This window comes from Periplaneta americana, chromosome 10, assembly GCF_040183065.1.
Source record: "Periplaneta americana isolate PAMFEO1 chromosome 10, P.americana_PAMFEO1_priV1, whole genome shotgun sequence".
In the NCBI taxonomy this organism is placed as follows: domain Eukaryota; kingdom Metazoa; phylum Arthropoda; class Insecta; order Blattodea; family Blattidae; genus Periplaneta; species Periplaneta americana.
The window spans coordinates 55,388,960-55,413,768 of NC_091126.1; the positions used below are offsets into that span (position 1 = coordinate 55,388,960).

The 24,809-nt window shown below is 35.4% G+C and overlaps 2 protein-coding genes across 2 annotated transcripts in view; one reads left to right on the forward strand and one right to left on the reverse strand.

The window, feature by feature from the left end:
• The window catches only part of LOC138707714 (ninjurin-A-like), a 35,749-nt gene extending 35,531 nt beyond the window's left edge, over positions 1 to 218 (reverse strand). The window contains exon 1 of the mRNA XM_069837562.1: positions 190 to 218. Within this exon, the coding sequence (XP_069693663.1) occupies positions 190 to 203 (14 nt within the window). The 5' untranslated portion in view covers positions 204 to 218. The remainder of the gene's footprint in view (positions 1 to 189) is intronic.
• A 3,833-nt stretch (positions 219 to 4,051) lies between these two features.
• On the forward strand, positions 4,052 to 16,527 carry cpa (F-actin-capping protein subunit alpha). The gene is made up of 3 exons (XM_069837565.1): positions 4,052 to 4,409; positions 7,520 to 7,789; positions 13,450 to 16,527. The coding sequence occupies exons 1-3, from the start codon at positions 4,065 to 4,067 to the stop codon at positions 13,723 to 13,725; spliced, it is 891 nt and encodes a 296-aa protein (XP_069693666.1). The 5' UTR covers positions 4,052 to 4,064; the 3' UTR covers positions 13,726 to 16,527.
• Positions 16,528 to 24,809: the final 8,282 nt, after the last annotated feature.

Consider the following 24,809-nt stretch of genomic DNA (forward strand, 5'->3'; position numbering starts at 1 on the left):
TGATATCAAATCAAATACGATGGAAAGTTCAGCTGTAATCAATGTTCATGGTACCAATTGTAGCTGCCCATAGTGGTAATTATACAATGTTTATGAGCCTATTTGTAAATAGATATTCGTATAGTAATGAATACGGAAGGAAACTGAGCTATAAATAATCATTATTCTGCTAATTTTAGCTGTCCTTACATATAATTCAACATGTTTGTGGGTGTTGATATAGAAATGCGTTAAGCACAAATGTAAACGACAATAAGCACATTGGATAAATGGAGCATTTCTGCAACTCGAATCTTCAGTGTTCCAGATAAAAATTGACAGGAGCTTTCTTCCAGTCATCCCTAATCATGTGAGACCTGGCGTAATATCCAATAAATGTGTTTGTGCAAATTGTGGAACTGTGAAATAATTAATGTTTTCGTAAGGTCGTGGAATGAGACACGTTTATTTTTTCTCAGACTTTTGGTATGCCTTACATGGACGTTTTTCGGTAGATTGGTAGCTACAGCATCGGCACAATCTATACTAGTCGCGCACTCCAGCAGTTTCTTTGCCGGCATTCGACAACTGATGCGACAGTAGCGCTTCAAGCGGCTAGCAGGCTAAAGCAATAGGTCATAGGATTGCTATAGTAAGCGCATGCACTGTCCAACAATGTGGCATCAGCAATCTCCAAATTTCAATACGGCCGACTTTTGGTTGTGGGATTACCTTAACCTTAAAGAACGAGTTTTCCTGACACATCCAACAACCCTACTGCAACTGAAAGATGCCATCTCGCAAGAAATTGTCAATATTCCAAGATATTATTTGCAAAATGCTGTGCATGGTGTCTCAGACAGAATGCTGTACGGTACATTGAACAAGAGAACGGCGGACATCTTGCCAATGTTTTGTAAACCCCTTGTTTGCCCAACACTGTGATATTTTTGTTTTTTCCCCTATCTCAAATATTATAATATTGATAGCGGTTTAATGTTTGAACTGACTTTTTTTTTAATGGGTTATTTTACGACGTTGTATCAACATCTAGGTTATTTAGCGTCTGAATGAAATGAAGGTGATAATGCCGGTGAAATGAGTCCGGGGTCCAGCACCGGAAGTTACCCAGCATTTGCTCGTATTGGGTTGAGGGAAAACCCCGGAAAAAACCTCAACCAGGTAACTTGCCCCGACCGGGATTCGAAACCGGGCCACCTGGTTGAACTGACTTTTGAAATACCCTATATATATATATATATATATATATATAGAGAGAGAGAGAGAGAGAGACACACACACACATGAAACTATTTCTGGCATAAGTGTAAATAAGTGTGTGAGTGCATTGGAGTGCAGTGATTGATTCCACTTATTTCGGTGTAGGCCTAATTTGTTAATTTGCGCTATTTGTAGGGGATTAGTGAGTAAGAATATGATATACATACTGTGCACATAAGGAATAGTAACGGGAGAAGAGTCAGGACAGAAGATATCAGATGACAGACAACATTAAGGTATACGAGTCATATGGGGAGACTAGGAGGAAGGCAGAAAATAGGAAAGAATAGATAATGCTGGGTTTGAAATTTAAGCCCTGCCCTTGGCCAAAACACTACGCATATATAATATGCACATACATACATACATAAATACATATTCTTTATTAACTATTTTATTGATCTGCCTCTGTGTTACTGTCATGTGTCCTCTCAGACAGTATTCAATTTCCAACACGTGCTTGTCGTTTTGTTTGTGTGTTTTAGTTCGATGGTTGGGGGTGTTGGTAGTTGTAGAGGAGTTTTTAGTTATTTTAGTAGGTTATTTTACAACGCTTTATCAACATCTTAGATTATTTAGCATCTGAATGAGATGAAGGTACTAATGCAGGTAAAATGAGTCCGGGGTCCAGCACGGAAAGTAACCCATCATTTGCTCATAATGGGTTGAGGGAAAACCCCGGAAAAAACCTCAACCAGGTAACTTGCCCGACCGGGAATCGAACACGGGCCACCTAGTTTCGCGACCAGACTCGCTAACCGTTAATCCACAGGTGTGGACTGTAGAGGAGTTTATCCAGTGTTGTTCTGTTGTTTGTGTTCGGTGGGTTTGCAAAGATGTGTTGTGTATATACGCGATTTATTCCTGAATGTGTGTATTTCCTGTTTATGTGGTTTAGATGTGTGAAAGGTGGCTCCGTTTTTGTCTTAGTGTAAACTGTTTTGTTTCTGGTGCGTCTGTGTAGGTGGAAGATTTCGCGGAGAATTTTTCTTTCACGGGTTTCGAATTTTGATTGGGTTGTTGGAGAGGCTAGTGTTAGGAAAATGGAGGAATGTATGCATAGGTATCGCACCAATGCTTTTTATAGGTGGAGGAGTGTTTCGGTTATACAGTCAGTTCGGTTGCGTGTAAAAATTCTTGTAGGATTTTAAAATAAAATTAATAAGAACAATATACAGTTACTGTATAGCATAAAAAATATCAAATGAATTACGCAAAACCAGTCTTTTAATGTGTTGTATTGTAGTCTGCACACCTTTAACTTGCTATATGCATGGAGCTTCCGTCGCGCCAGCTGTCAAACGTTGGCATATTTTATACGTATGGAGTTGCGCAACTGTTATATTAGACTGTGGTACCCTTCGAACATAAAGCAGTATTTTAATGTTCGAAGGTGGTGACAGGTTAGGATTAGTTTGTTCAGGCTTTTAATCTGTCTTGCATATACATTTTTTTTGATTGGCAGGTGTACAATGAGATGTCTAATTGTGATATTTTTTAGTTTTTTTTTTCCGTAGAAATGATACATTTTCAACCATTTTTTAATTTGGGATTTGTAATATTGCATATGGTTCTGAAAAAATAAATTGTACTTTCCGCCATTTTTCAGCAATTTTCTTTTCTGAAAACCATTGAATACCTTAATTTTTAAAAGAAAAGAAAAAAAAAAACAAAGTAGACCGTCATGCTGGGGTACAGATTTACCGAAACAATTAATATGCAGTCATTCTTGTTCATGGTTGGTGGATTTGAAGGTGTATTTATTAGAAAAGAAGGAAGCAAGGGTTAAAGTTAAGTGAATACCATAGTTTAATGAAGAATGACATATCATTTAGTTTTAATGTGTGTACTTTATATTACTTGCTATATGTTGCCGTTGAATTATGGTAATAACTTCATGTTAACCCTTGTTTTCTACGGTTTTAGTAAATGACGCTTGGCCCACTATGGTTCTGAACCCTTAATTTGTTGTAAGAGTTGCAAAAGAGAACTCAAATTATGAAAGTGTATTTTGGAACAGTTATCTTCAGCCAATAACTTCAGCCCACTGATGTGACTAAATAAGTAATATGCAACATCTAGGGACGTTACTCGTTAAGAAAATTTGTTCAGTATTTAGAAATAACTCTTAATTTTACACGCCAATCTCTAAGTTATTTTGGAAATGCACATGTAAAAGGAACTTAATTCTGTGTTGTTGCCAAGTTTACTGGAAACATTTAAAGCGAATACTGTATAGTGAATGCCATCAGAATATACTTTACGAACTATTTTATGACAAAACGTTTGAATTAAATTGTCGACATTATCAACGCAAAGTTACAGATTTTAAAATTATTATTATTATTATTATTATTATTATTATTATTATTATTATTGCATTTAACTTAGCCAAAAATTAATTACTAATACACGTTAGATATGTTTACATATTTATTTGTTCATTTTGCTTAAAAGTCGACACTGGAAATTATTTTCGTTTTCTTGTCATGGATGGCGTAGCGTAATGTTCAGACCTCTAGCGGCCATTCATAAAACGATTTTTCTCTAAATTATTACATTGCTTTATTTCCCAGCTATGTATATCAAACAGCTTATATATATATATATATATATATATATATATATATATACATACATACATTTATAAGCCATTTTTGTATATCTCGTATGTATGCAATGACCAGTCTAGCTATAGAATCTTTGCCCAACGAGAAGCTTGAAACTGTTCCCTTTACATTTTTGTGTCATCTGTGCTATAATCTTATCCTACCTGGAATAACTGATCGATAGTCACTGTCGCAATGAAAGGTGACAAGATGGCGGCTGACAGCGATGAGCCGATTTCTGACCAAGAAAAAGTGAGAATTGTAACGAATTTCATTCTACATTCGCCTCCAGGTGAATTTAATGAGGTTTTTAATGACGTGAGAGTGTTATTAAATAATGATAGCCTGCTGAAAGAAGGTGCTTCATCAGCATTTTCTCAGTACAACAAGGATCAGTTGACTCCGGTGAAGATTGAGGGTTCTGAACATAAAGCTCTGATTACTGAGCACAATGACCTTGGTGGAGGCCGTTTCTTTGATGACAGGTCACGTCAAAGTTTCAGATATGACCATCTCAAGAAAGAGGCATCGGATTATCAGGTAAATAATGTTCATACTTTAATCCGGCATGGGGGGTTGTACTGACATGTTAATGTGTGCATCAGTTACGTCATATGCAAGCCAGCGTTATGGTTTATACATTATTTAAACATTTATTCATGACTGGTCATTATGAAAAGTGCATTATTAAAACTCTAGACTTGATCAAGACTTTGTCGTTTGTGATTCTATCGGACAATCATACTTGTAATGTATGCACATCTGTTGTAGCCTAGTTCTGTTGTGGGAGTTATGATTAATCACACGTATGGCTGAAAACAATTTAAGATCATGAGAAAATAAGTAGGAGCTTAATATTTTGCTGATCAGAATTTATAATAGGAGTAGTATACTTCAGAGGTAGAGAGTAGATTCCAGTTTTATTAATTGGTGTTCGAAACGGGCGGAGAGGATTTAATATAATGTATTTCTGTAATAAACTTCCTCGCTGTGTTTAATACTATTGGGTCATAATTATGAGACTCCAGTTGCTAAAAATGAGTACTTAAGCTACACCAAAGAAGGCACACTTTTCCTTTAATTCTGTGATATGTATATAGTGATAAATATGTAGTTCTAGTTTGCAGCTATACATTCTTTCAACAAAAAATGATTTGATAGTTGCTTGTATATTCTAATGTACTGTTGTAGTTCTCTCCCCCCCACTTCTTACTGATTACCAACATAGCATGCGAAAGGTCCAGGACAAATTACTAGGGAAATGGTCAGCTTCCCTACTATTCCGTCCTGGATCTCTCGAGTGTTACATTTGTAACAAGTAGGATGGGGATGCTGTAACAGTGATTTAGAATATACAGGTAAGTATCAAATCATTTTTATGTTGAATTTATTTGTGGCAGCAAACTAAAACCAGTGTTTATCACTACACACAACTCACAGAAACCAGTGAAGCAAGAGAAAATTGTACCTTTTTGGTGTAGCTTTTCTGGAAAAATACCCGTTTGTAATATATGTAGATATATGTAACGTGTCTTTCATTTCATTGATTGCATCTTAACTGCTCCTAAGTAAATTCCTACCATACATGCTGCCAATTTATTAGTGATATCTAAATTTCTCCCAGATAACTCTAAAATACACACTAAAATTAATGCGTTTGCCGAATTATTTTTTCAGGTTGCCCAAACCAGTACTCTTGAGATTAAAACATTTTCAGGTACAAAAATGTCAAGAGAAATGAGAACTCTATTGGTTTTCATAATATAATATTAGATGACAGTAAGAAATGGAAGATAATTTTGGAACCAAAATAGTTCTGTGCATTTCTTTATCTCAATGAAGTGCCATGAGAGAGATGTATTTGCCTGTTAAGTTAAAAATTCACTCAAATAGTGTATGAGTTTAAATGTTTGAAATGCCTCAGTAGGTCTATCATTAATTCACTTTATTCATAGTTACAAGGACCATGACTACAGCTTCTAGTTGTATGAAGTGTATTTTGTTATAAAACTTGTTGAAGCACACCTCGACTGTGGAGTATTTTAAATAAAATTATATCTAAATATTCCAGTTTACATTGTCAACGTTAAGCTATTTTAGATGATAAGAAATATTAATCTTCTTTTGTTAAGTACGTTCTTGACATTCCCTCCACATTCCTTCAGTTCTGGTGACCATTTTTTTATTTACATATTTTATTTTACATAATTAGAAAACTTTTCCATAATAGGAATTGAATTATGGACATACGACACAGCATATTTGTTCGCTGCATTGTAAGTTCAGTGAATAAGAGAGTAGCAGATGAAGTCGCTGATGTAATGACATGTAGTGACTCTTGTGCTAGCGAATTATCGAAAGAAACAATCTATGTATTTATCCATTTTCTTTTGTTTTTCTTAACTATTCTACTTTGTTGAGTTATTTATTCTCTTAGAATTGCCGCACCCACATTCACGAGCTCTTTCGACATCTTTTTCTACTAAACGGTGGCTAGTTTATGTGTTCATATGTATGACATGGAGCAACCAACAGTACATGTGACCTAAGTTGCCAGCAAATATGAGTCATTCCATGTTAAATCAACACATTGCTTCCGACTGACATCCTGGGATTTTGATGAAACTTGCTGTATCAAGTGACCTTACATAGTTATAAATGGAAATCATAAGAAAAAAAAATTTGTCCTGCAGTCAATAGTTAAGTATTAATTTTTATATTCTATCAAAAATTGCCGTGTCCTAAAGGAAAAATTGGACTTACGGGGTTTTAGAAGTAAGCCAACAATATGGACTCTCTAACAATATTGTTGTAGATAAGCATATGCAACTAATAGAAATTTTAAAACAATCTGTCGTCAATGAACTAAGTTATTTTAGGGAAGTAAATTATCGCTCCAAACATTTCCCTGCTCATTGCAAAACATATAAGAAAATGCATAAAGCTATGTTACAATGATGACAGTGATTCTTAACCTTTATTGAGTCATGAACCCCTTCGAATCTGCGTCAAAACTATGGGCTCTGTCCCTAGAAAAATGTCAAGAAAGTGACATAAATATTTAGGTACGCTTCTGATTTTTACGTTAAAATAATATAGTGGGTATACATGTTATTTTTATGTGACTTTCACGGACCGACCTCCAAGAGTTCCATGGACCCCAGGTTAAGAACTGCTGCATCAGGAGATGAGCGACTTATTGGCTGTCACTGAACTCCTCTTGCCTCATACTAAGAACAACGCCTGCCCAGTACTTGCCCATCTAACCCAGGACATGCCCAATTCCTGACCGCCTATGACCTAGAATTAAAAAAGTATGATCTTTCAGGATAGACATCATTAAAAGGAACGATTTTCATAACATGGTTTTGTAAAATCATTTTTAGCTGGTGGTGCAACTGATTGCCTGACTAGAATCTACATTATCTGTAACATACCTATTTGGAGATTCGTTTTATAAGTTTTGTTACAAGTCGAATAACAATTGAAATTCTCACAGATAATAATAGAGTACCCACTATTACATAAAAATGTATGTTATTTATGTACTGATATGTGCATGCTTAAGGTCTTCTCAGTACTGCCAGTTAACTGATAATGATGCTTTCATCGAACTTAGAAAATGCACTGTTATCGATTTTATTTTATAGGCTTGGACACCAGATGCTACTGTGGAACAGTGGCGCTCCGCCCTGGAAGCAGAATTGACCACTTACACAATGAGCCACTATAAGAACGGAGTGTGCAGCGTTTTCGGCAAGAGTCAGGGTCATCAGGGAGGGAGTGCTGTGATGGCGTGCATTGAAGATCACCAGTTTCAGCCGAATAACTATTGGAATGGCAGATGGAGGTCCCAGTGGTGCATCTCCTTTCCACAGGGCTCTACAGCAACAGAACTGCGTGGGATTCTGAAAGTGCAGGTATGAAATTTGTATGCCGATGTTTCCAAACATCAGAAACTATTCAGCATAAATGGGGTGATAAGAGTATTAGTTAAACAAATGGTAACCAAAAGCTTCAATGAACACCTTGTAAAATCATTACTGTTTTCAAAAAAATTGGCGAGAAATAAAATAAAATTTTATCGTCTAACTTACAAAGAATGAGACAATCATGGCAGGAAGTTAACATTTCTTATATTATAAAAAAGTTGAAGTTATGATAGAAATGACAGAATTTCTCAATGGAGTTTAAAATCTTGTTCTGTTAGACACAATAATAAAGCACTCAGAATGATACAGACTTAAGCCACAAGATGAAAATTTATTGTGCAGCAGAACAAAAATGAAATTTGAAAAATTCTGTAATTCTAGTAAATAACTTGTTCAAGTTTCCAATTGAATCTGATTATTTGAACTGTTTGTATTATTGTGACTATAACAAGTGTTATTACCATTGTCAGTTTAGTGTACATGGGGCAAGCATGGCACCCCTGCACTCTACTGTGACTTAGGACTCTACAATTCTGAGAATTTGCCGCTAATATTATGAGCAGGAGGCAGAGGGGACACGTTTTGGGGGAGTGGAGTTTTAGGGGGCCCAGAAATTTAATGAACTGAAAAAAGATTTATGATACCAACGATTATTGTTATTGCTTTGCATTTCCACACTACACATTAATTGTCGACATTTGTGTAACAGATTCATTTGAAGTCTTTCGTTATGATTTAGTTAATACTGTGCACTTACAGTTAAGTTGTAGTTACAGTTATTAAATGAATATTTAGCTAATTAATGTAATGTCAAGTTATCATAAATCAGGTTCTTTTTTTAATGGAGGAGGAACCTGAAGGCTTACACTGCATTGTGCTTATAGAAGAGTGCCATGAAGCCAGCTAAGTTATTGCACAATCTATCTCAGGACAGAAAAACCCTGCATGTATAAATTTGAACTGCAGCCTAAACAATCTTTTAAGAGAGCAGGTAGTAAATCTCATCACAATAAGACTAAGCAGAGAGTTTAACCTATAGTCACGACGCTGTTATTCCCGGCGTGACTCCTCCTCTTTGCTTACGTCTTAGGAAATGAAGGCTCTATAAAGTCTAGGTAGATAGTATAGCTTGCCATTTGTGTTCTTTCGTTGCCGAGCGACCAGGCGAGGAATCTATTTGCCACACCGTTAAACATAATCATGCCATAGCTCCTATGATAATAAATCAAACGCACTGTAATTCAGCAAATAATTGAGCGGAAAATGACGTCCTCATGTACTTTCTGTGAACGCCAACCAAAGAGCCAAAATGGCGGGCGATTGTATTATGTATTTATTGAGCCTTAGGAAATGCAAAACGTCTTCATCAGTGAATCACAAGATGCACACGTTTAAATGTAGTCGACCTGCAACATGATTGGCTGCCGGAAATTAGGGCGACGGGACTATAGTAGGAGTGTTAAACTATTCCGAAGTTATGGACAGAAAATCTGAAAATCTTATTCCTATGGAAATGAAAGCAAATATTATTTGATTAATGGATATATAATTGAAAAAGTTCATCAGGGTATGAAGAACCAATGATTCATAACATTATTTGTGGAAAGTTTATTTTGACAGATTTAGTGTTAGAGAAAATAAAATTGAATTCATGTATATTTTTTGTGTATTTCAAGATGTGTTAAAGAATGAGGCATAAAAAGTATTTGGTCTAAAGTCGTGCAATTTGTAAAATAAACTTTGAAGTGCTAGATGTCTGAAACAGCCTTCTCTGATGTTCTCCTACAGGACCAAGTAAATATGAATTGAATCCTCATTCATTAGACTATATAATTATTCTTGTAAATCAGTAGTGTCAGAGTTGTAAGCTCCAAAACCGGTTGTGGAGCTAGAGAGTGCAGTCGGAGCGTGAACTTGCTTATGTCTGTGGAAACATCGGAGCTCGCAACGAGTCATAGTGGAGCGCTCCACTCCGTTTAGTCTCTGTCTGACAAAGTTGTTGTAAATTAATAAAGGATGTAACAACAGAATCATAGTCTCACACACAATTTAGGTTGCAACATGGAAAATAGTAATGCTAATATATATCTCTGTGGCTATATATAGGCTACAGTGAAGAAATATGCATCTTAATTCTTACTGGTTATTTTGAAACAAAAATCAATGTCTTAATATATTGATAAATTTTGTCCCTTTTATGTATAATTGAATAACTCGAAAACTATTTGGCAGATTTGCATAGTTTCCGCTATATATCTATTTAATAACACAGACATGGCTGTCCTCTCCTCAAATCACAGGTGAGATTGATTAATACTTTTTATTTATTTATTTTTATTTCTATGAATAAACTGACCAAATATAAATGAAGAAAACATACTTGTTGTTTAAAGTCTGAAAGCTTGATGCTTTTATTTATTAATTTAGTTTTTTTTTTTTTTAACTTTTTTATTCTGTCACAAAATAATTAAATTTTATTTCAGAATTATCACTCTTACATCAGCCATACTACAATTAAACAAAAAATTATACCAAGTTGACCACTGTGAAAACAAAAACTTCTGAAGATTAATTTCTTACAAATTTTACAGTGTGAAACTTGTATCAGTAGTTAAATATAAAGCATAATGTTTTCTCATATGCAAATTAATTGGGACGGAGGTTAAGACGACATATCTACCTCTAGCTTTGGAACATATGGCCTATTGGATATTAGTTGGGACCATGAGGCCTATAGATGTATAATATAAAATCACTGTACTGTGTTAGAGGAAATTAATTTTGGTTCTAGGCTTCCTCTGTTTCCTTTCTACTAATTTCACTCTTCAGCTGTTAGTTGGGTGCACATACTATATGTCTCGTGAATGTGACACCATATATTGGTACAGTGGCACATGTGGTGTTCGTAACTGTGCAAAGTTTGAAATGAAGAGACAAAAAGCATTGAAAACTGTCATTTACAGATAAGGTAGAGTTGAAATGCGTTCAAAATCTATCTATCCATATGCTCTTTCCCAGGGCATTGACACCAATGTGATGTTCACATGGTGATAATATTTCTTGTAATTTTGTTAAGTATTTAATTTCTCAAAATAAGTATTATGTGGATTTAATATCATTTAACTTTTATTTAATTTCTTAAACTGATTTGTTGATAATCTCTCTTATAATATTTTAATGTTTTGAAACTAGGAATATTTTAATGTGGAATCATTTCAAATATGTAGTTATACCCCTCACTTGGTGGATATTTTTGAAATTGATATATTTTGCTATAATGACCCAATAGACTGTATTATTGCGAAAGTCGTTTATTTTCATTTGAAATATATCAACATTTATATCATATAATAATTAGTTTTCTGAGAAATCTTATTTTTCAAAATCTAGCCACCATGGTGGTCCAGTGACTAGAGTGCTGGACTCATAATTCTGAGGACCCGTGTTCGATCCTTGGTGTAGGGGAGAGTCGGGTAGTATCAGACATCGGGTAATATCGGACAGTGAGTTTCTTTCATTTACCACACGATGATAGTACCTGATTGACATGGTTACGTTTCTGTGATGTTGCATAGAGAAACGTAACCATGTCATTCAGGTACTACCATATGGTGGTAGATGAAAGAAACGCACTGTCCGATATTACCCGATGTCCGACACTACCCGACTCTCCCCTACACCTTATTCATGACTGTGTTGGGCAAGCCTGTGGTCCAGATAAAAGGGATTTTCTCTGTGGCATTCCATCAAATCTCCATCTCATTTCATCGCAAGTGTAGCTTAGACCAGCAATACTCGAGAATCATCAGTGGAGTAATCTTATTACCCCCCTTGGTTGCAGGAGGGTTAAACTTGTTAAATTAACAGCATTTTCACTTGACTATATTAAATGATGAAACTGTTAAGGCACATGAGTTTTAGAAGAATATTAGTCTATTTTTAATCATCTTCCAGGCTCTGTATATCCGAAAGACAATTTAAATATATGTCTTATTATCATAAATACTATTCAGACCCTTTGTATTCGAATATTTTATCACCTTTCTTGGGTAACAATGCTAGACGTTTTACATCCATTGGATTTTATTTATGACAATGTTCATATCTTTTTATTTGTTGTTTGGGCTAAATACTCGTAAATTTTATGACATTATATACTTTAAAAATATTTTTAGAGTAATAAAATTGTCGTTTAAACTCAATCTTAAAAAAAAAAAAAATATATATATATATGTGTATGTATATATATATATGTATATATATAAATTGGTACCTAAATAATAATTGTATATCTATAAATTAAAAAAAAAGTTTGTAAAATTGCGAAAGAGGCAATACATTTGCAATCAAGACTATTGCAAATGGCATACTTATCCGTTGCCTATTCTTCAATCGACTCTCACTTTACAAACCTAAGGATCAACAATTAGCTCTCTTCTGAGAAAGACAAAATTTTCACTGACCATACAAAAGAAGCTAAATGACCTAAAAATGTACAAAAGCTTGCCAAGACATATTCAAACATTTTTAACAAGAGCCAGAACAGGTCACATTGTGACACAGTTATCTAAATCAATTGCACATTTTTGATATCTGTTTGTCTATGACAGACATGCCCAGCCGGGGCAGTTCTAGCCTTTAAACGAGGTGCAACAGTGATGTAGAATCTCAGAGTACCATATAGGCACACGCATAAAATATATTCTACATCACTGTCGCACCTCGTTTGAAGGCCAGAGTTGCCCCGGCTGGGCATCCCTGGTCTATGGTGTGATAATCATAAAGAAAATCTGGTACACCTTCTTCTATAAATGTTAAAATGAAGGAAATCATTCATCAGTACCAGCCCAACAAGACTTAGCTCTGCAACTCACATTACCCTCACTTCAACTCTGGCTACAGACAGCAGGCGTTTATAATGAACACTGATGAAAGTAGCTCTCATATTTAGGAGAAACCCTAGTTCTTGGCTACAGTGGACTTCTTCGTGAACAGCAACATTAATTGGATTGATTGATGAATTGTTGAGTGTCATGGACTTCATACTTACAACAGTACACGTTGCTGCACTGTTAGCCACCAGCATAGCTCAGTCGGCTAAGACGCCTGCCAATCCAGAGTTGTGCTTGGGCGCGGATTCGATTTCTGCTTGGGCTGATTACCTCGTTGGGTTTCTTTTGAGGGCTTTCCCAATTGTAAGGCAAATGTCAGGTAATCTACGGCAAATCCTCGGCCTCATCTCGCTATCACCAATTTCATCTATGCTAAATAACGTAGTACTTTATACAGCGTCGTTAAATAACTAAGTTAAAAAAACTATCCACTGTTGGAAATTGTATCTTAGGACAGGTAAACTGCATTACATATATTGCAGTTTCCATTTGATCATGTTTACCAACGTGATCTACATATATTTTAATCAATTATTTCGAGATGAGCTGAGTTGTCAAATGTGAATAGTTTTCAGTATAATACTGAAATCTTAAGATCGCCTCAACACCTATGGAATCACCAAATCTCGTAGCATTTCAGCCTCTTGCTTCCAGATCATTTGGAATTCACTCCTCAGAGGGCTGAAAAACTAAAATATTAATTATGTTATGCAATGAATTTTTCTCTAGTTCATTTAAAGTCATGTTTTTATTTAGGTGCACTATTATGAAGATGGCAATGTCCAGCTGGTGAGTTCAAAAGATGTGAAAGAAGCCCTGACATCTACATCTCCGGCAGATCTTGCAAAGGAGATTGTTCGACTCGTGGAAGCTGCTGAAACAGAGTATCAGTGCGCAATTTCAGAAAACTACCAGACCATGTCAGACACCACTTTCAAAGCTTTGCGCCGTCAGTTGCCAGTCACACGAGCCAAAATTGACTGGAACAAAATAGTGTCGTACAGTGTTGGCAAAGAGCTTCGCAGCCAATAGTCACTGTTTTCACTTTTTGAATTATTCAGTTACTTTGCGTTAATTTTGTAAGAACAGCCGATCAGAATCTCTGAAGGTACTGATAAGCTGTATTAAAATTTAAAAGTTCATTTTCGTTTTTTTTTGTTTAAAACTTTTTTCTTTTTTTGTTGTAGAGTTCAAAACAAGTGTTGGGAGATTTGCTTTTTTTTTTCTCTTTGTTCCATTCTGTTTTGTGCAATGCTTGTGATTTGCATTTAATTTTCACCGATTCTTGTCTAAAAATTTTTGGGAGCAGGTTGTACACTCAGTATTAGCACGAATTCAAAATAACTTCATAACACTGTAGTATGTATGAAATTTGTGAGAACGTAATACATATTCAGATAATTGTACATTGAATGCTTGTCCAGTTATCCACCTTCTAACCAGATAAAACAGTTCTGGATATAGAATGTGATCCAGATGTCTTAAAAACACTCAAAGTGTTCTACATGGTACAAATGTGACCTGGCAGTTGAGTGAGTTGGAGGTAACATAATGAACCTCTGTACTGTGTTTGTGCCAGTAAGGTTATATATTTACAAATCGTATGTAATCCAATAACAAATAATGAAGCCTAGTATATTTCTGTATATATTACGGATATTTCGTTTTTATTTTCATGGTGTTTAACTGTGTGAGGACAATTTTCAGACCCATATTTTGTCTCTTTGTGTAGAACTTGCTCCTGAAGTATAATATAATTAACTTAATTCTGGACACTTTTCATGTTTAGATGTTTCTTGTGCTGTCAGTTTACTTCTTATATGTTAGGAGCTGTTGATTTGGGCAACTTTAATGATATATTGTAGCCTGAAATATATTTTAGAGTAAATAAAAATAATATATTTTGACAGTGTTAGTGTTATAATATGAAACAACAAAAAATTTAGTATGCTATTACAGATTTAAAGTTCATTAACATTTCGTTGGAAATCCTTTGTTTTTTATGACTTCTTCAGTTCGACTTGGCATAGAATCAACCTGACATTGAACATCATCCGGTGTTATGACCCTGGAGCAAGCATGGTTACTGGTTTCTACAAGTTCCTTTTTGTTGCTGGGATTTTTGCGCAAAACTTAGTCATCACGCATTTTCGATTATGTTAGGACTATTTCCTAGCTATGCTAAAACTTTAATATGGTGAACACATAACCATTTTATGCTGAGTTTAATTGTGTGACGGTACACCACCTTGATGAAAAATGTAGCTCTTGCATTCAGGTATCAGGAAATAAATCCCTAATCAAAGGGAACAGATTTGCTTGTAGGGTCATATTCTGATATTTCATGGCATTTACTGCACTGTCTATCACTTGCAGTTGTCTAAAACCCATGTCTTGCTATGCGTGGCTACACCACCATAGTTGATTTCCACATTCTTTGCCAAGTCGATCCATATATTTAATGTCACTGCAAAATATGGAAATACAAGTCTCATCGCTCCAAATTAACTTTGCCCAGTCATCTGATGTCGAGATCCTGTGCTCGATGGGCCACTTCTCCCATTTTTCTTCTCGCATTTGATTGAGATAGGGCTTCTTTCTGGGTCTCCTTGCCTGTAAATCATTCTTGAAAATTTTTCTTCTGGCTGTTCTATTAATAATATTGACTCAGGTGATTCTATCCGTTCCTTTATCTGTTTTGAAGTTCACTGACAGTTTTGTAATACAAGCTTGCAAATTCCTCTTTCATCCTGAGGAGAAAGTTTACTTTAGCTTACTGTTTTAGGAGCAGTTTTGGTACACATTTTTAATTATGGCGGTCACACACCTTTCTTACTCCTAACTTAAGTAGCTCCAAAACCCAAATGTGCAGAAATTTATTTGTACACTTAGAGTACTTGGCTGAGACATTGACCGATCAATCCATTTCTTAGGTGTTACTGGTATTCTATTGATACAGGTCGTCTCTCTATAACAAGAACGCGAAATTAACCACACAGAAACTTGAAACGTCTCTACTTACTAAAGGGTAACAGTCGCATAACTATACGAAAGTAACAAAGTTACATTTTCTCTCCTTTTCACGTTGACAACACGTAATGAAAAAGAGAGGAAAGGATATGAAATTCACCTGCAATAATTTATTTACTTACACTAATATGAAGCTATAAACTAATCAAACAAATCATCTATGTACTTCAGCAAGTTCTTAGTTCATGTTACAGAGATGCAGACATCCACTAACAAAAAGTGTCCAGAATTAACTCTATTTAGTGTAAGCTATGCCAATGATTATAGACAAATTATCTATACTGTTACAGAATTAAGATTGTATTGAATTATATGGGTGCCAAATGTTAAATGGCAAATGAGGATAAATTGTGTTTTGTTTCTTTTCAAATATAGTGTATATGGCACTTATATTTCTTTGTTTCTCCAACATTCAGTTGATGATAGACTCATGTCCATGTCATTCATAGATATGATAAAAGTATCAATTCCAGTTTTCAGTTTTCCATACAGAAAATTTAAATTCACACACTCGTACAATTATTGCTATATTTAACATTTATTCATAATTGCTGATTAAATATTCTTAATAATTGATGTTCTGTTGGACAAGAAGTGCAACTGGCCATCCCAGTTAATTGTTCATATTAATTTTCCTTGTATCTAATTTACTTGAATCCAAGATGATGCAATATTTATGGTGTAAAATGTAAAATTTATCAAACTCATACAGTGGCAGTTTCTGGATATAGCACACCCAAAATTTAACTAGCCAATTTGCTGTCATATGTTTAACCAAAACTCACGTTTAAAACTATATTTTGATTAAAAAAAATCTAACTTTCAAATTTATTGCGTTTTGCTTCTCTCAGTCATGATTTACCTCACTTGCCCAATGCCTATAAGAGGAAATTCTTGCTGAATCTCCTTCGTGTGACATGGGAGGCCAAAGTGTGATGGTAAGGCATGCAAAGAGTAGAGAGTGCAATGCAAGGTTGAACGTGGGTATGTAGTTACAAGAAATTCATGCACAGACAACATTATTTTATCCCAGTATTCAACAGTTGACTGCATAAAATGTGTTACAATACTGGAAATTATCACGTTTAAGTGTGACATTCGTCCTTGAAATAAACTTTTTGAGATTACCCGATATCCTGCTAGTCTTTATAATGCTTATTTGTTTGAAGTAAATAAATTTATTGCTTAAGAATATGTAAATTAGGTTTACCTATATTCACATTTCATTTGGCAAGGATCACTTTCCATGACTTATAGCTGGTCAACATTACTTCTCGTGATCTAAAGAAACAATTTAACAAAATCGCAGGTTAACTGCATAGGGAATTGGCTGGTTGTTTGATTCTTGATGTGATTCGACAAAATTTGTGATAATGAAACCGCAATCTGGAAGTTGCAATTGTTCCAGGTTGGTATTATGAGAGTAGTATTTCTTGCAATTTCAATGCATAAAATTGAATTTGAAGTTTGAAAAAAATAGGGATGACAGTAAAAGAAATTGTTAACATTTAAAGAGATACTATAATTCAGTTGTAAGATTTGTTACATTAAAAATATTATATTAGTTACATTAGTTAATAAGAGTGAAACTATGGAGTCTTTATCTTCATTCCATATCCCAATAATATTAACACATACAACTGCATTTGGGGGATTTGATTATATATTCTGTTCTCATTTTATTTATTAGAACATTTCAACAATAACTCTGTTGGCATGCAAGGTCAATATTGATTGATACACGACATAATTGCATAAATATATATCTATAGTACCATGTTAATGTATTGTAATAATGGAAAGTTATTTAATTGCTATTAGTTAGCCAAGCTAAAAACTGCTCCCAAGAAATTAATGAAAGTATTTCTTGATAAATTCCTGTATTATTAAAACTTGCGCAGATACGTTCCTAAGAGCTCTCTGACTTCATTGTCAGGTGTTCAAAGTGAAAATGGGAAAATATACATGTGATATTTCAAAACTCCCCCACCACAACCCTTTTACATTTTTTAATAAGTGCAACAGTTCTGGTTTTGTCATTTATAATTACATAAATGAGGCGTTAACACTGTGACAATGTTTTTTACTTTGTAATTTCCTTTGATTTTTAAAATAAACTGGTTTACAGCTATTATTTGGTTATTTTCTTACAGTATTTAAGTTTGGACTGTGTAATTCAGAATCTAGCTTTTTAGGGGAAAGTAGTGGCGAAGTGTAAGTTCACTCATATATGCCACAGTTACACTATTCAGTCCTTTCCCATCCATCCAAAATGAAAGTATCAATGTATAGATTAGTAGCAACTGGACAATAGTATGAGTTGCATTCATACATCTTAAACGAGATATTTACTTCATAACACAACACCTATTTTACAATCTTACCAAGATTCACCACCCCACACCAGTGGAGTAACAGTCAGTGCATCTGGCTGCGAAACCAGGTGGCCCGGGTTCGAATCCCGGTCGGGGCAAGTTACCTGGTTGAGGTTTTTTCCGGGGTTTTCCCTCAACCCAATACGAGCAAATGCTGGGTAACTTTCGGTGCTGGACCCTGGACTTATTTCACCGGTATTATCACCTTCATTTCATTCACATGCTAAATAACCTAGATGTTGATACAGCGTCGTAAAATACCCAATAAAATAAAAAAAATTCACCACTCCTGTAACTTTGTTAATACATGGCTCATACTAAGAGCAAGGCTAGAGATAATAAGATGAACACAAGACAACTATACTCATCCAGTCGCTATGGGTAAAAGTTAAGTTTCCTGCTGGGTCTGGAGCAAGAATTTTTGTGTGGGGATCATATGATTGGAACAGATTTTTCTTTAGTTTATTCTAAAACAGCAATTGTTTGTTTGTGATTATGTACTGACTACATCTGCTTGACAAATGCAAAGTTTACAGGGAAATTTCCAGGTCAAAGTTCCTAGTAATCCTACAGTGAGAAAATTGAGACTGGAAGTGTACAAGACATAAAGCATAGGAGGTGATGATGTTCTGACCCAGGAAACCCTAGCGACATTTTTCAAGTTACATATTTATATAGTTTTTATTTTTAATGTAATAAAACTTAGTACTAATGATGAGTAATTGTCCAGGAGATTCATTTCTGAATACCTTGCAGAAAAAAGCTATTGGGAGATGGATTTGTCTAATTTAATCGGTGAGTACGGTAATTATTACTTGTAGTCCTACTAAATTGACACGGTTTAAGTAAAAATGATACACCGGCTTTATGGAACAATTTTATACAGAAGGATAGTTACTTATCCATATTCACCATGTTTTACACAATATTAAGTTAATGCCTATATTAACATTTGATATTAGGTCTATTTGAAACCGAGTCCACTGCTGTGGACTAACAGTATGTCTGACTGTGAAATGAGAAGTCCCGGATTCAAATTCTGGCTGGAAAAAGTAACATATTTGAGGTTTTTCCAGGGTTTTCCCTCAACAGATTATGAGCAACGGATGGTTAATGGATTTGCTGTCATGGAAACGTCAATTTGCTGCTACTATTGGGAGCCGGTCAGTCTGTCACTGGTATGTTCGATAATGTGGCACTGGCAGTATTGCCTGCAAGCTTGGCCGAAGAGAACAGGGGAGTCAAATGGTGATTGGCTACTACCCCTGATCACATATATAACAGACTGGCCATCCCCACAGTAACATGTGGAAGAGAACAACCACCAGGATCGCCACTCTATTGGTAATGACGACTAGATGGAAATATAGTTACTCCATGCAATTCAAATTAGAGTTATAACGTGACTTCTTGTGAAGTTGCTAGATGGTAGCATAGCGAAATTGATAAAAGTTGTTGCCTTCAAAGCCCATAAGGCTGATCTACTTTCAAGTTATAACCACAGTCTAGTATATACAGTCATGAAGCTTGAGTTGTGAGGGTGCTAGGAACAACAGACTGCGCCGGTACTATTTCGCATTGCCTGCAATGAGGCGATATTAGCGACCCTAGTGGTTAGCAGCTATCTGTGGCTGCATATTTACTATGTATTGACCTTCATGACTATATACTAGCCTGTGTTATAACCATGAATGCCATGACAACTCATAACCCTCGCTGCTATCGACAGTAAGCGAGCTGTCAGAAGTCAAGGAAATGTTAACTATACTATAATAATAACTTGTCTCGTTTCTGTAGAATTCTGCCTTCGAATGCTTGTCCAAAAACTAAAAGGAGCGAAATTATTTTTATGTGTAGTATAAAACAGTTATATTACCGGTTGTTCTTTATGGTTCTGAAATTTGGACTCTCACTTTGAGAGAGGAACATAGGTTAAGGGTGTTTGAGAATAAGGTGCTTAGGAAAATATTTGGGGCTAAGCGGGATGAAGTTACAGGAAAATGGAGAAAGTTACACAACGCAGAACTGCACGCATTGTATTCTTCACCTGACATAATTAGGAACATTAAATCCAGACGTTTGAGATGGGCAGGGCATGTAGCACATATGGGCGAATCCAGAAATGCATATAGAGTGTTAGTTGGGAGACCGGAGGGAAAAAGACCTTTAGGGAGGCCGAGACGTAGATGGGAGGATAATATTAAAATGGATTTGAGGAAGGTGGGATATGATGATAGAGACTGGATTAATCTTGCACAGGATAGGGACCGATGGCGGGCTTATGTGAGGGCGGCAATGAACCTTCGGGTTCCTTAAAAGCCATTTGTAAGTAAGTATAGCGGGAAAATTTCTCGATATCGGGAAGTTTTTTTAGATGTTTAAAGGGAAATTCCCTTACTGATTCTGACGACCAGTGTCGCCAATACAGCGATTTTCCCGCTAGATTTAGCGTTTTTCAGTGTTAATTTAGCGGGTAAAATTTATGAAATTTTTACTGTTCATATAGGGATTTAGCGGGTTTGTTTAACACACAGCAGTAGAATAATCGGCTCAACTGCAGTATTTGTCCCGCTATGCTATAACATCTGAAGGAGTGCCAACATATTTCTAGCGCTTTTTGCGCTACCAACCTTAACTCATCTGCCTCCACTGCAACGAAAATTGTTACTTATGCCAATCTTCCTCTCGATAAAAACCCAATGCAGGGCGAGCAGAGAGTACAAGACGCGCAAAGAGTGTAAAATACTGCTGTCTTATTACAAAGATTGTATTTGTAGTAGGAACTCTTCATCTATGGAACCGCCACCATAGGAACCAATTAAGGCCGAATTCGAGCCCCGAAAATATATAATTCATCATTATAGGTATAAAAAAATTACAGAAAAATCCAAAAATATGTACACGCAATGCTCCACTTCCGTGAAATTACAGTCTGTAGTTTGATTCAGTGACGGCATATCATGGGTTTGAGCCCCGAAAATTTATAATTCTTTATTAGAGACATAAAAAATTGCAGGAAAAAATCTAAAAACTTGTATAGACAATGCACATCTTCCGCCAAATTACAGTGTTTTGTTTTCCTGAGTTCGAATACCGAAAGTGTAGGCTATAATTATTTATTAGAGGCATAAAAAATTTCCAGGAAATATCTAAATACTTGTATACACACTGCTCGACTTCTGCCAAATTACAGCCTGTAGTTTGAACCCAATGACGATATTATTCTCTGAATTCGAGCCTCGAAAATTTATAATTTTTTATTAAAGGAATAAAAAATTTCAGGAAAAACTAAGAACTTGTATACACAATGCAAATCTTCCGCCACATTACAGTCTGTAGTTTTAACCCAATGACGGGTCCTGAGTTCGAGCCCTGAAAATGTGTAATTGCTTATTGTAGGAATAAAGAATTGCAGGAAAAATCTAACTTGTATACATAATGAACCCCCTCCGTTAAATATCGGACTGTAGTTTGAACCTAGTGAGCGTGTTATCTCCTTAGTTCGAGCCCCTTAAAATTAAAATTCATTAATGTGGGTATGAAGGATTTGCTGGAAAATCTAAATCTAAAAAAACCTTACATATTGAACCCCTTCCACTAAATTTCAGTCATCACTGCCTTCTCAGTCTTCTCTTTCCTTCATGAACTGAACTTTGAGACGAGACAGAGTGGACAGAGGGAAAGCAAAGGGCAGAGAAGGCACAAAAATGACAGAGTGAACTGAGTGTACAGAGAGTGGACTGTGAGTAGGCCTACAGAGAGTGGAATGAAAGGACAGGCAGTGGACTGAGAGGACAGAGAGTAGACTGAGAGAAAAGATGGAGCACTTTGGGGATAGCGAGGGAACTAAAAGAATAGAGAGGGACCAGAGAGTGAACTGAGAGGATAGAGTTGACTGAGAGAACAGAGAGTGTACTGAGAGCACAGAGTGTGGACTCAGAGGACAGAGTGAAGACAGAGAGTGGACTGAGAGGACAGAGCATGGACTGAGAAGACAAAGAGTGGGCTGATAGGACAGAGAGTGATCTGAGAGAACAGGGAAGGGACAGAAAGTAGACTCTTTTTCTCCTCAGCCCACTCCGTCCTCTCAGTTTTCTTTGTATCACTTTCCGTCTTTTCAATCCACACAATGTACTCTCAATTCACTCTCTGTAATCTCTGCCCCTTCTCTGTCATCTCAGTCCACTCTCTGTTATCTCAATATACTCAACATTCTCTGTGTCCACTCTCTGTTCTCTTAGCTCATTCCCACTCCTCTTACTCATTCCCTATCCTCTCAGGCTACATACTGTTGTCTGAGTCCTCTCCCTGTCGTCTCAGTCCATTCTGTCCCTTCATTCCATTCTCTGCCCCTCAGTCTACTCTCTGTAATCTCTGTCCTCTCAATCCATTTCCTTTCCTCTCAGTCTACTCTCTGTCCCCTCGGTCCACTCGCTCTCCACCTTCTTGTCACTCAGTTCAGTCTCTGTTCTCTTAGCTTACTCCATATTCCTCAGTGCTCTATCTATCCTCCCAGGCTCCTCTCTATCCTCTCAGTTCACTCTCTGTATTTTCAGTCCACTCTCGTACTCTAATTCCAGTCTCTGTTCTCTCAGTCCTTGCAAAAGTTTCTATAGCTATAGGACATTTGTCACAGCGTTATATCAACATGCCAACAACACCTAAAGGAACGGCAAGGGTTAAGCACGTATTTTATACGATTTCGCGTTTTCCTAACTATATAAGTGCAATTGACTGAACACATGTGAAAATACAATCACCAGGTGGAGGAGATTCAGAAATCTTTAGAAATCGCAAGGAATTTTTTTCAATTAATGTGCAAACTGTCTGATTCTTCCTTGTTAATTCGAGACATTGTGGCTAGGTGGCCAGGCTCATCTGATGACTCACATATTTTTAATTCTTCAAGAATTAAGAGGCGATTTGAAGATGGAGAATTTGGTGCAGCCATTCTAGTTGGAGATAGTCTATATGCTGTACAAAATTATCTCATTACACCACTGACAATTACACACACACCAGAGGAACAACTTTTTCAGGAGGCCATCATAAGGACTACAAGTCCAGTAGAGAGGAGCTATGGGGTGTAGAAAAGAAGATTTCCTGTTTTAGCTACTGGAATCAGACTAAAATTGGAAAGAATTCAAAGTGTAATTGTGGCAACAGCTATTTTACACAATATAGCTTGCAATGAGAATGAAAATATACCTCCTGTTACTGATGACCAGCTGGATGCCATTAACGCTGTGCATAACTTCCCTCAAGCAGCTAACAACCATCCAAATGTAGTAGAAAATAATGTCAGGCGAAACCATCTTATCCATCAGTACTTCCACGATTTGTTGGTGAACCAGTGAAGGAAGAGATTAAATTAACATAAAATAAGTTTCATTCACTGCAGTACATTTAACATTGTTTATTATTCATGTTAAACTTGGATATTTTCAAAAGTATATTATAACTCTACTTCACTGGAAATTAAGCATTACCAGCACCTTATCCATCAGTACGTTCATGACTAAAATTTGTTTGGAAATCAGTGAAACAAAGGGATGAAATTAACATAAAGTAAGTTTCATTCACTGCAGTACATTTAACATTGTTTATTATTCATGTTAAACTTGGATATTTTCAAAAGTATATTATAACTCTACTTCACTGGAAATTAAGCATTACCAGCACCTTATCCATCAGTACGTTCATGACTAAAATTTGTTTGGGAATCAGTGAAACAAAGGGATGAAATTAACATAAAGTAAGTTTCATTCACTGTAGTACATGTAACATTGTTTATTATTCATGTTAAACTTGGATATTTTCAAAAGTATATATTATAACTTTACTTCACTGAAAATTAAGCAATACCATTAACTTACACCATAAATTATTAAGCCTAAAATTATTATTTTTTTTTAATCTGACATATTATCTTGTGTGGTGTAGCTTTAGATGCAACACAACCACCATAATATAGAATCTAATGATGACATGACTTAACTGTAACTGTGTTGTATAAAATATTACTACTGATACACAAATATTTTAACATATTATAGTGTAGTCACAATTTATGTAAAAATCCCACTTCATTTTAATTACGCAGTGATGTTACAAGTTGAAATATATCTGCATTTGTATCAAAATTATATTAATGTCGGATTTCAATGAAAGAAAGTAACTAATTACTTGAAATATGCAGTGTGTTTATTTTCTAACTTATAAGAAATTAGCTGGAGGGAATATACTGTATATTTCATATTATGTTCATGTCTATTAAAATAATTAGAAATGAAACTAACAATTGATTTATGAACATTTTGATGTCATGTTATAATTATGCCTAGCCTACTGTTTTTTTCTTATGTATTATTACTATATTATAAATAAGCCATATATAAATTATGTGATAGGTGATAACATGCAATAAATTTCGTTTTTCAATTGGAATTAAGTTAAACTACCTACTGATTGACTTGTTATTCAATTATTTAAGAAGCTACATAAATTTAAATATCTTCTGTTTTAAGTAGCATGATAACCTGATGTGATATGTTGATTATGGTATTATTAATACAGTGAATGATATAAACCGAATGACATTATGAAAATATCAAAATGACATCATAACATATTGCGACCACTACAAAACTGAAGTTATCAGTATATAAGTTACCTAATGTGGTTTAATATGTTAGATTAAATTTTTAATTT

What these genes read in the sequence shown, in the direction of transcription:
- cpa (XM_069837565.1), top strand. Translation starts at nt 4,065, where the DNA reads ATGAAAGGTGACAAGATGGCGGCTGACAGCGATGAGCCGATTTCTGAC. An exon ending in AAGAGGCATCGGATTATCAG is followed by an intron (nt 4,410 to 7,519) that starts GTAAATAATGTT and finishes TTTATTTTATAG; the next exon opens with GCTTGGACACCAGATGCTAC. An exon ending in GTGGGATTCTGAAAGTGCAG is followed by an intron (nt 7,790 to 13,449) that starts GTATGAAATTTG and finishes GTTTTTATTTAG; the next exon opens with GTGCACTATTATGAAGATGG.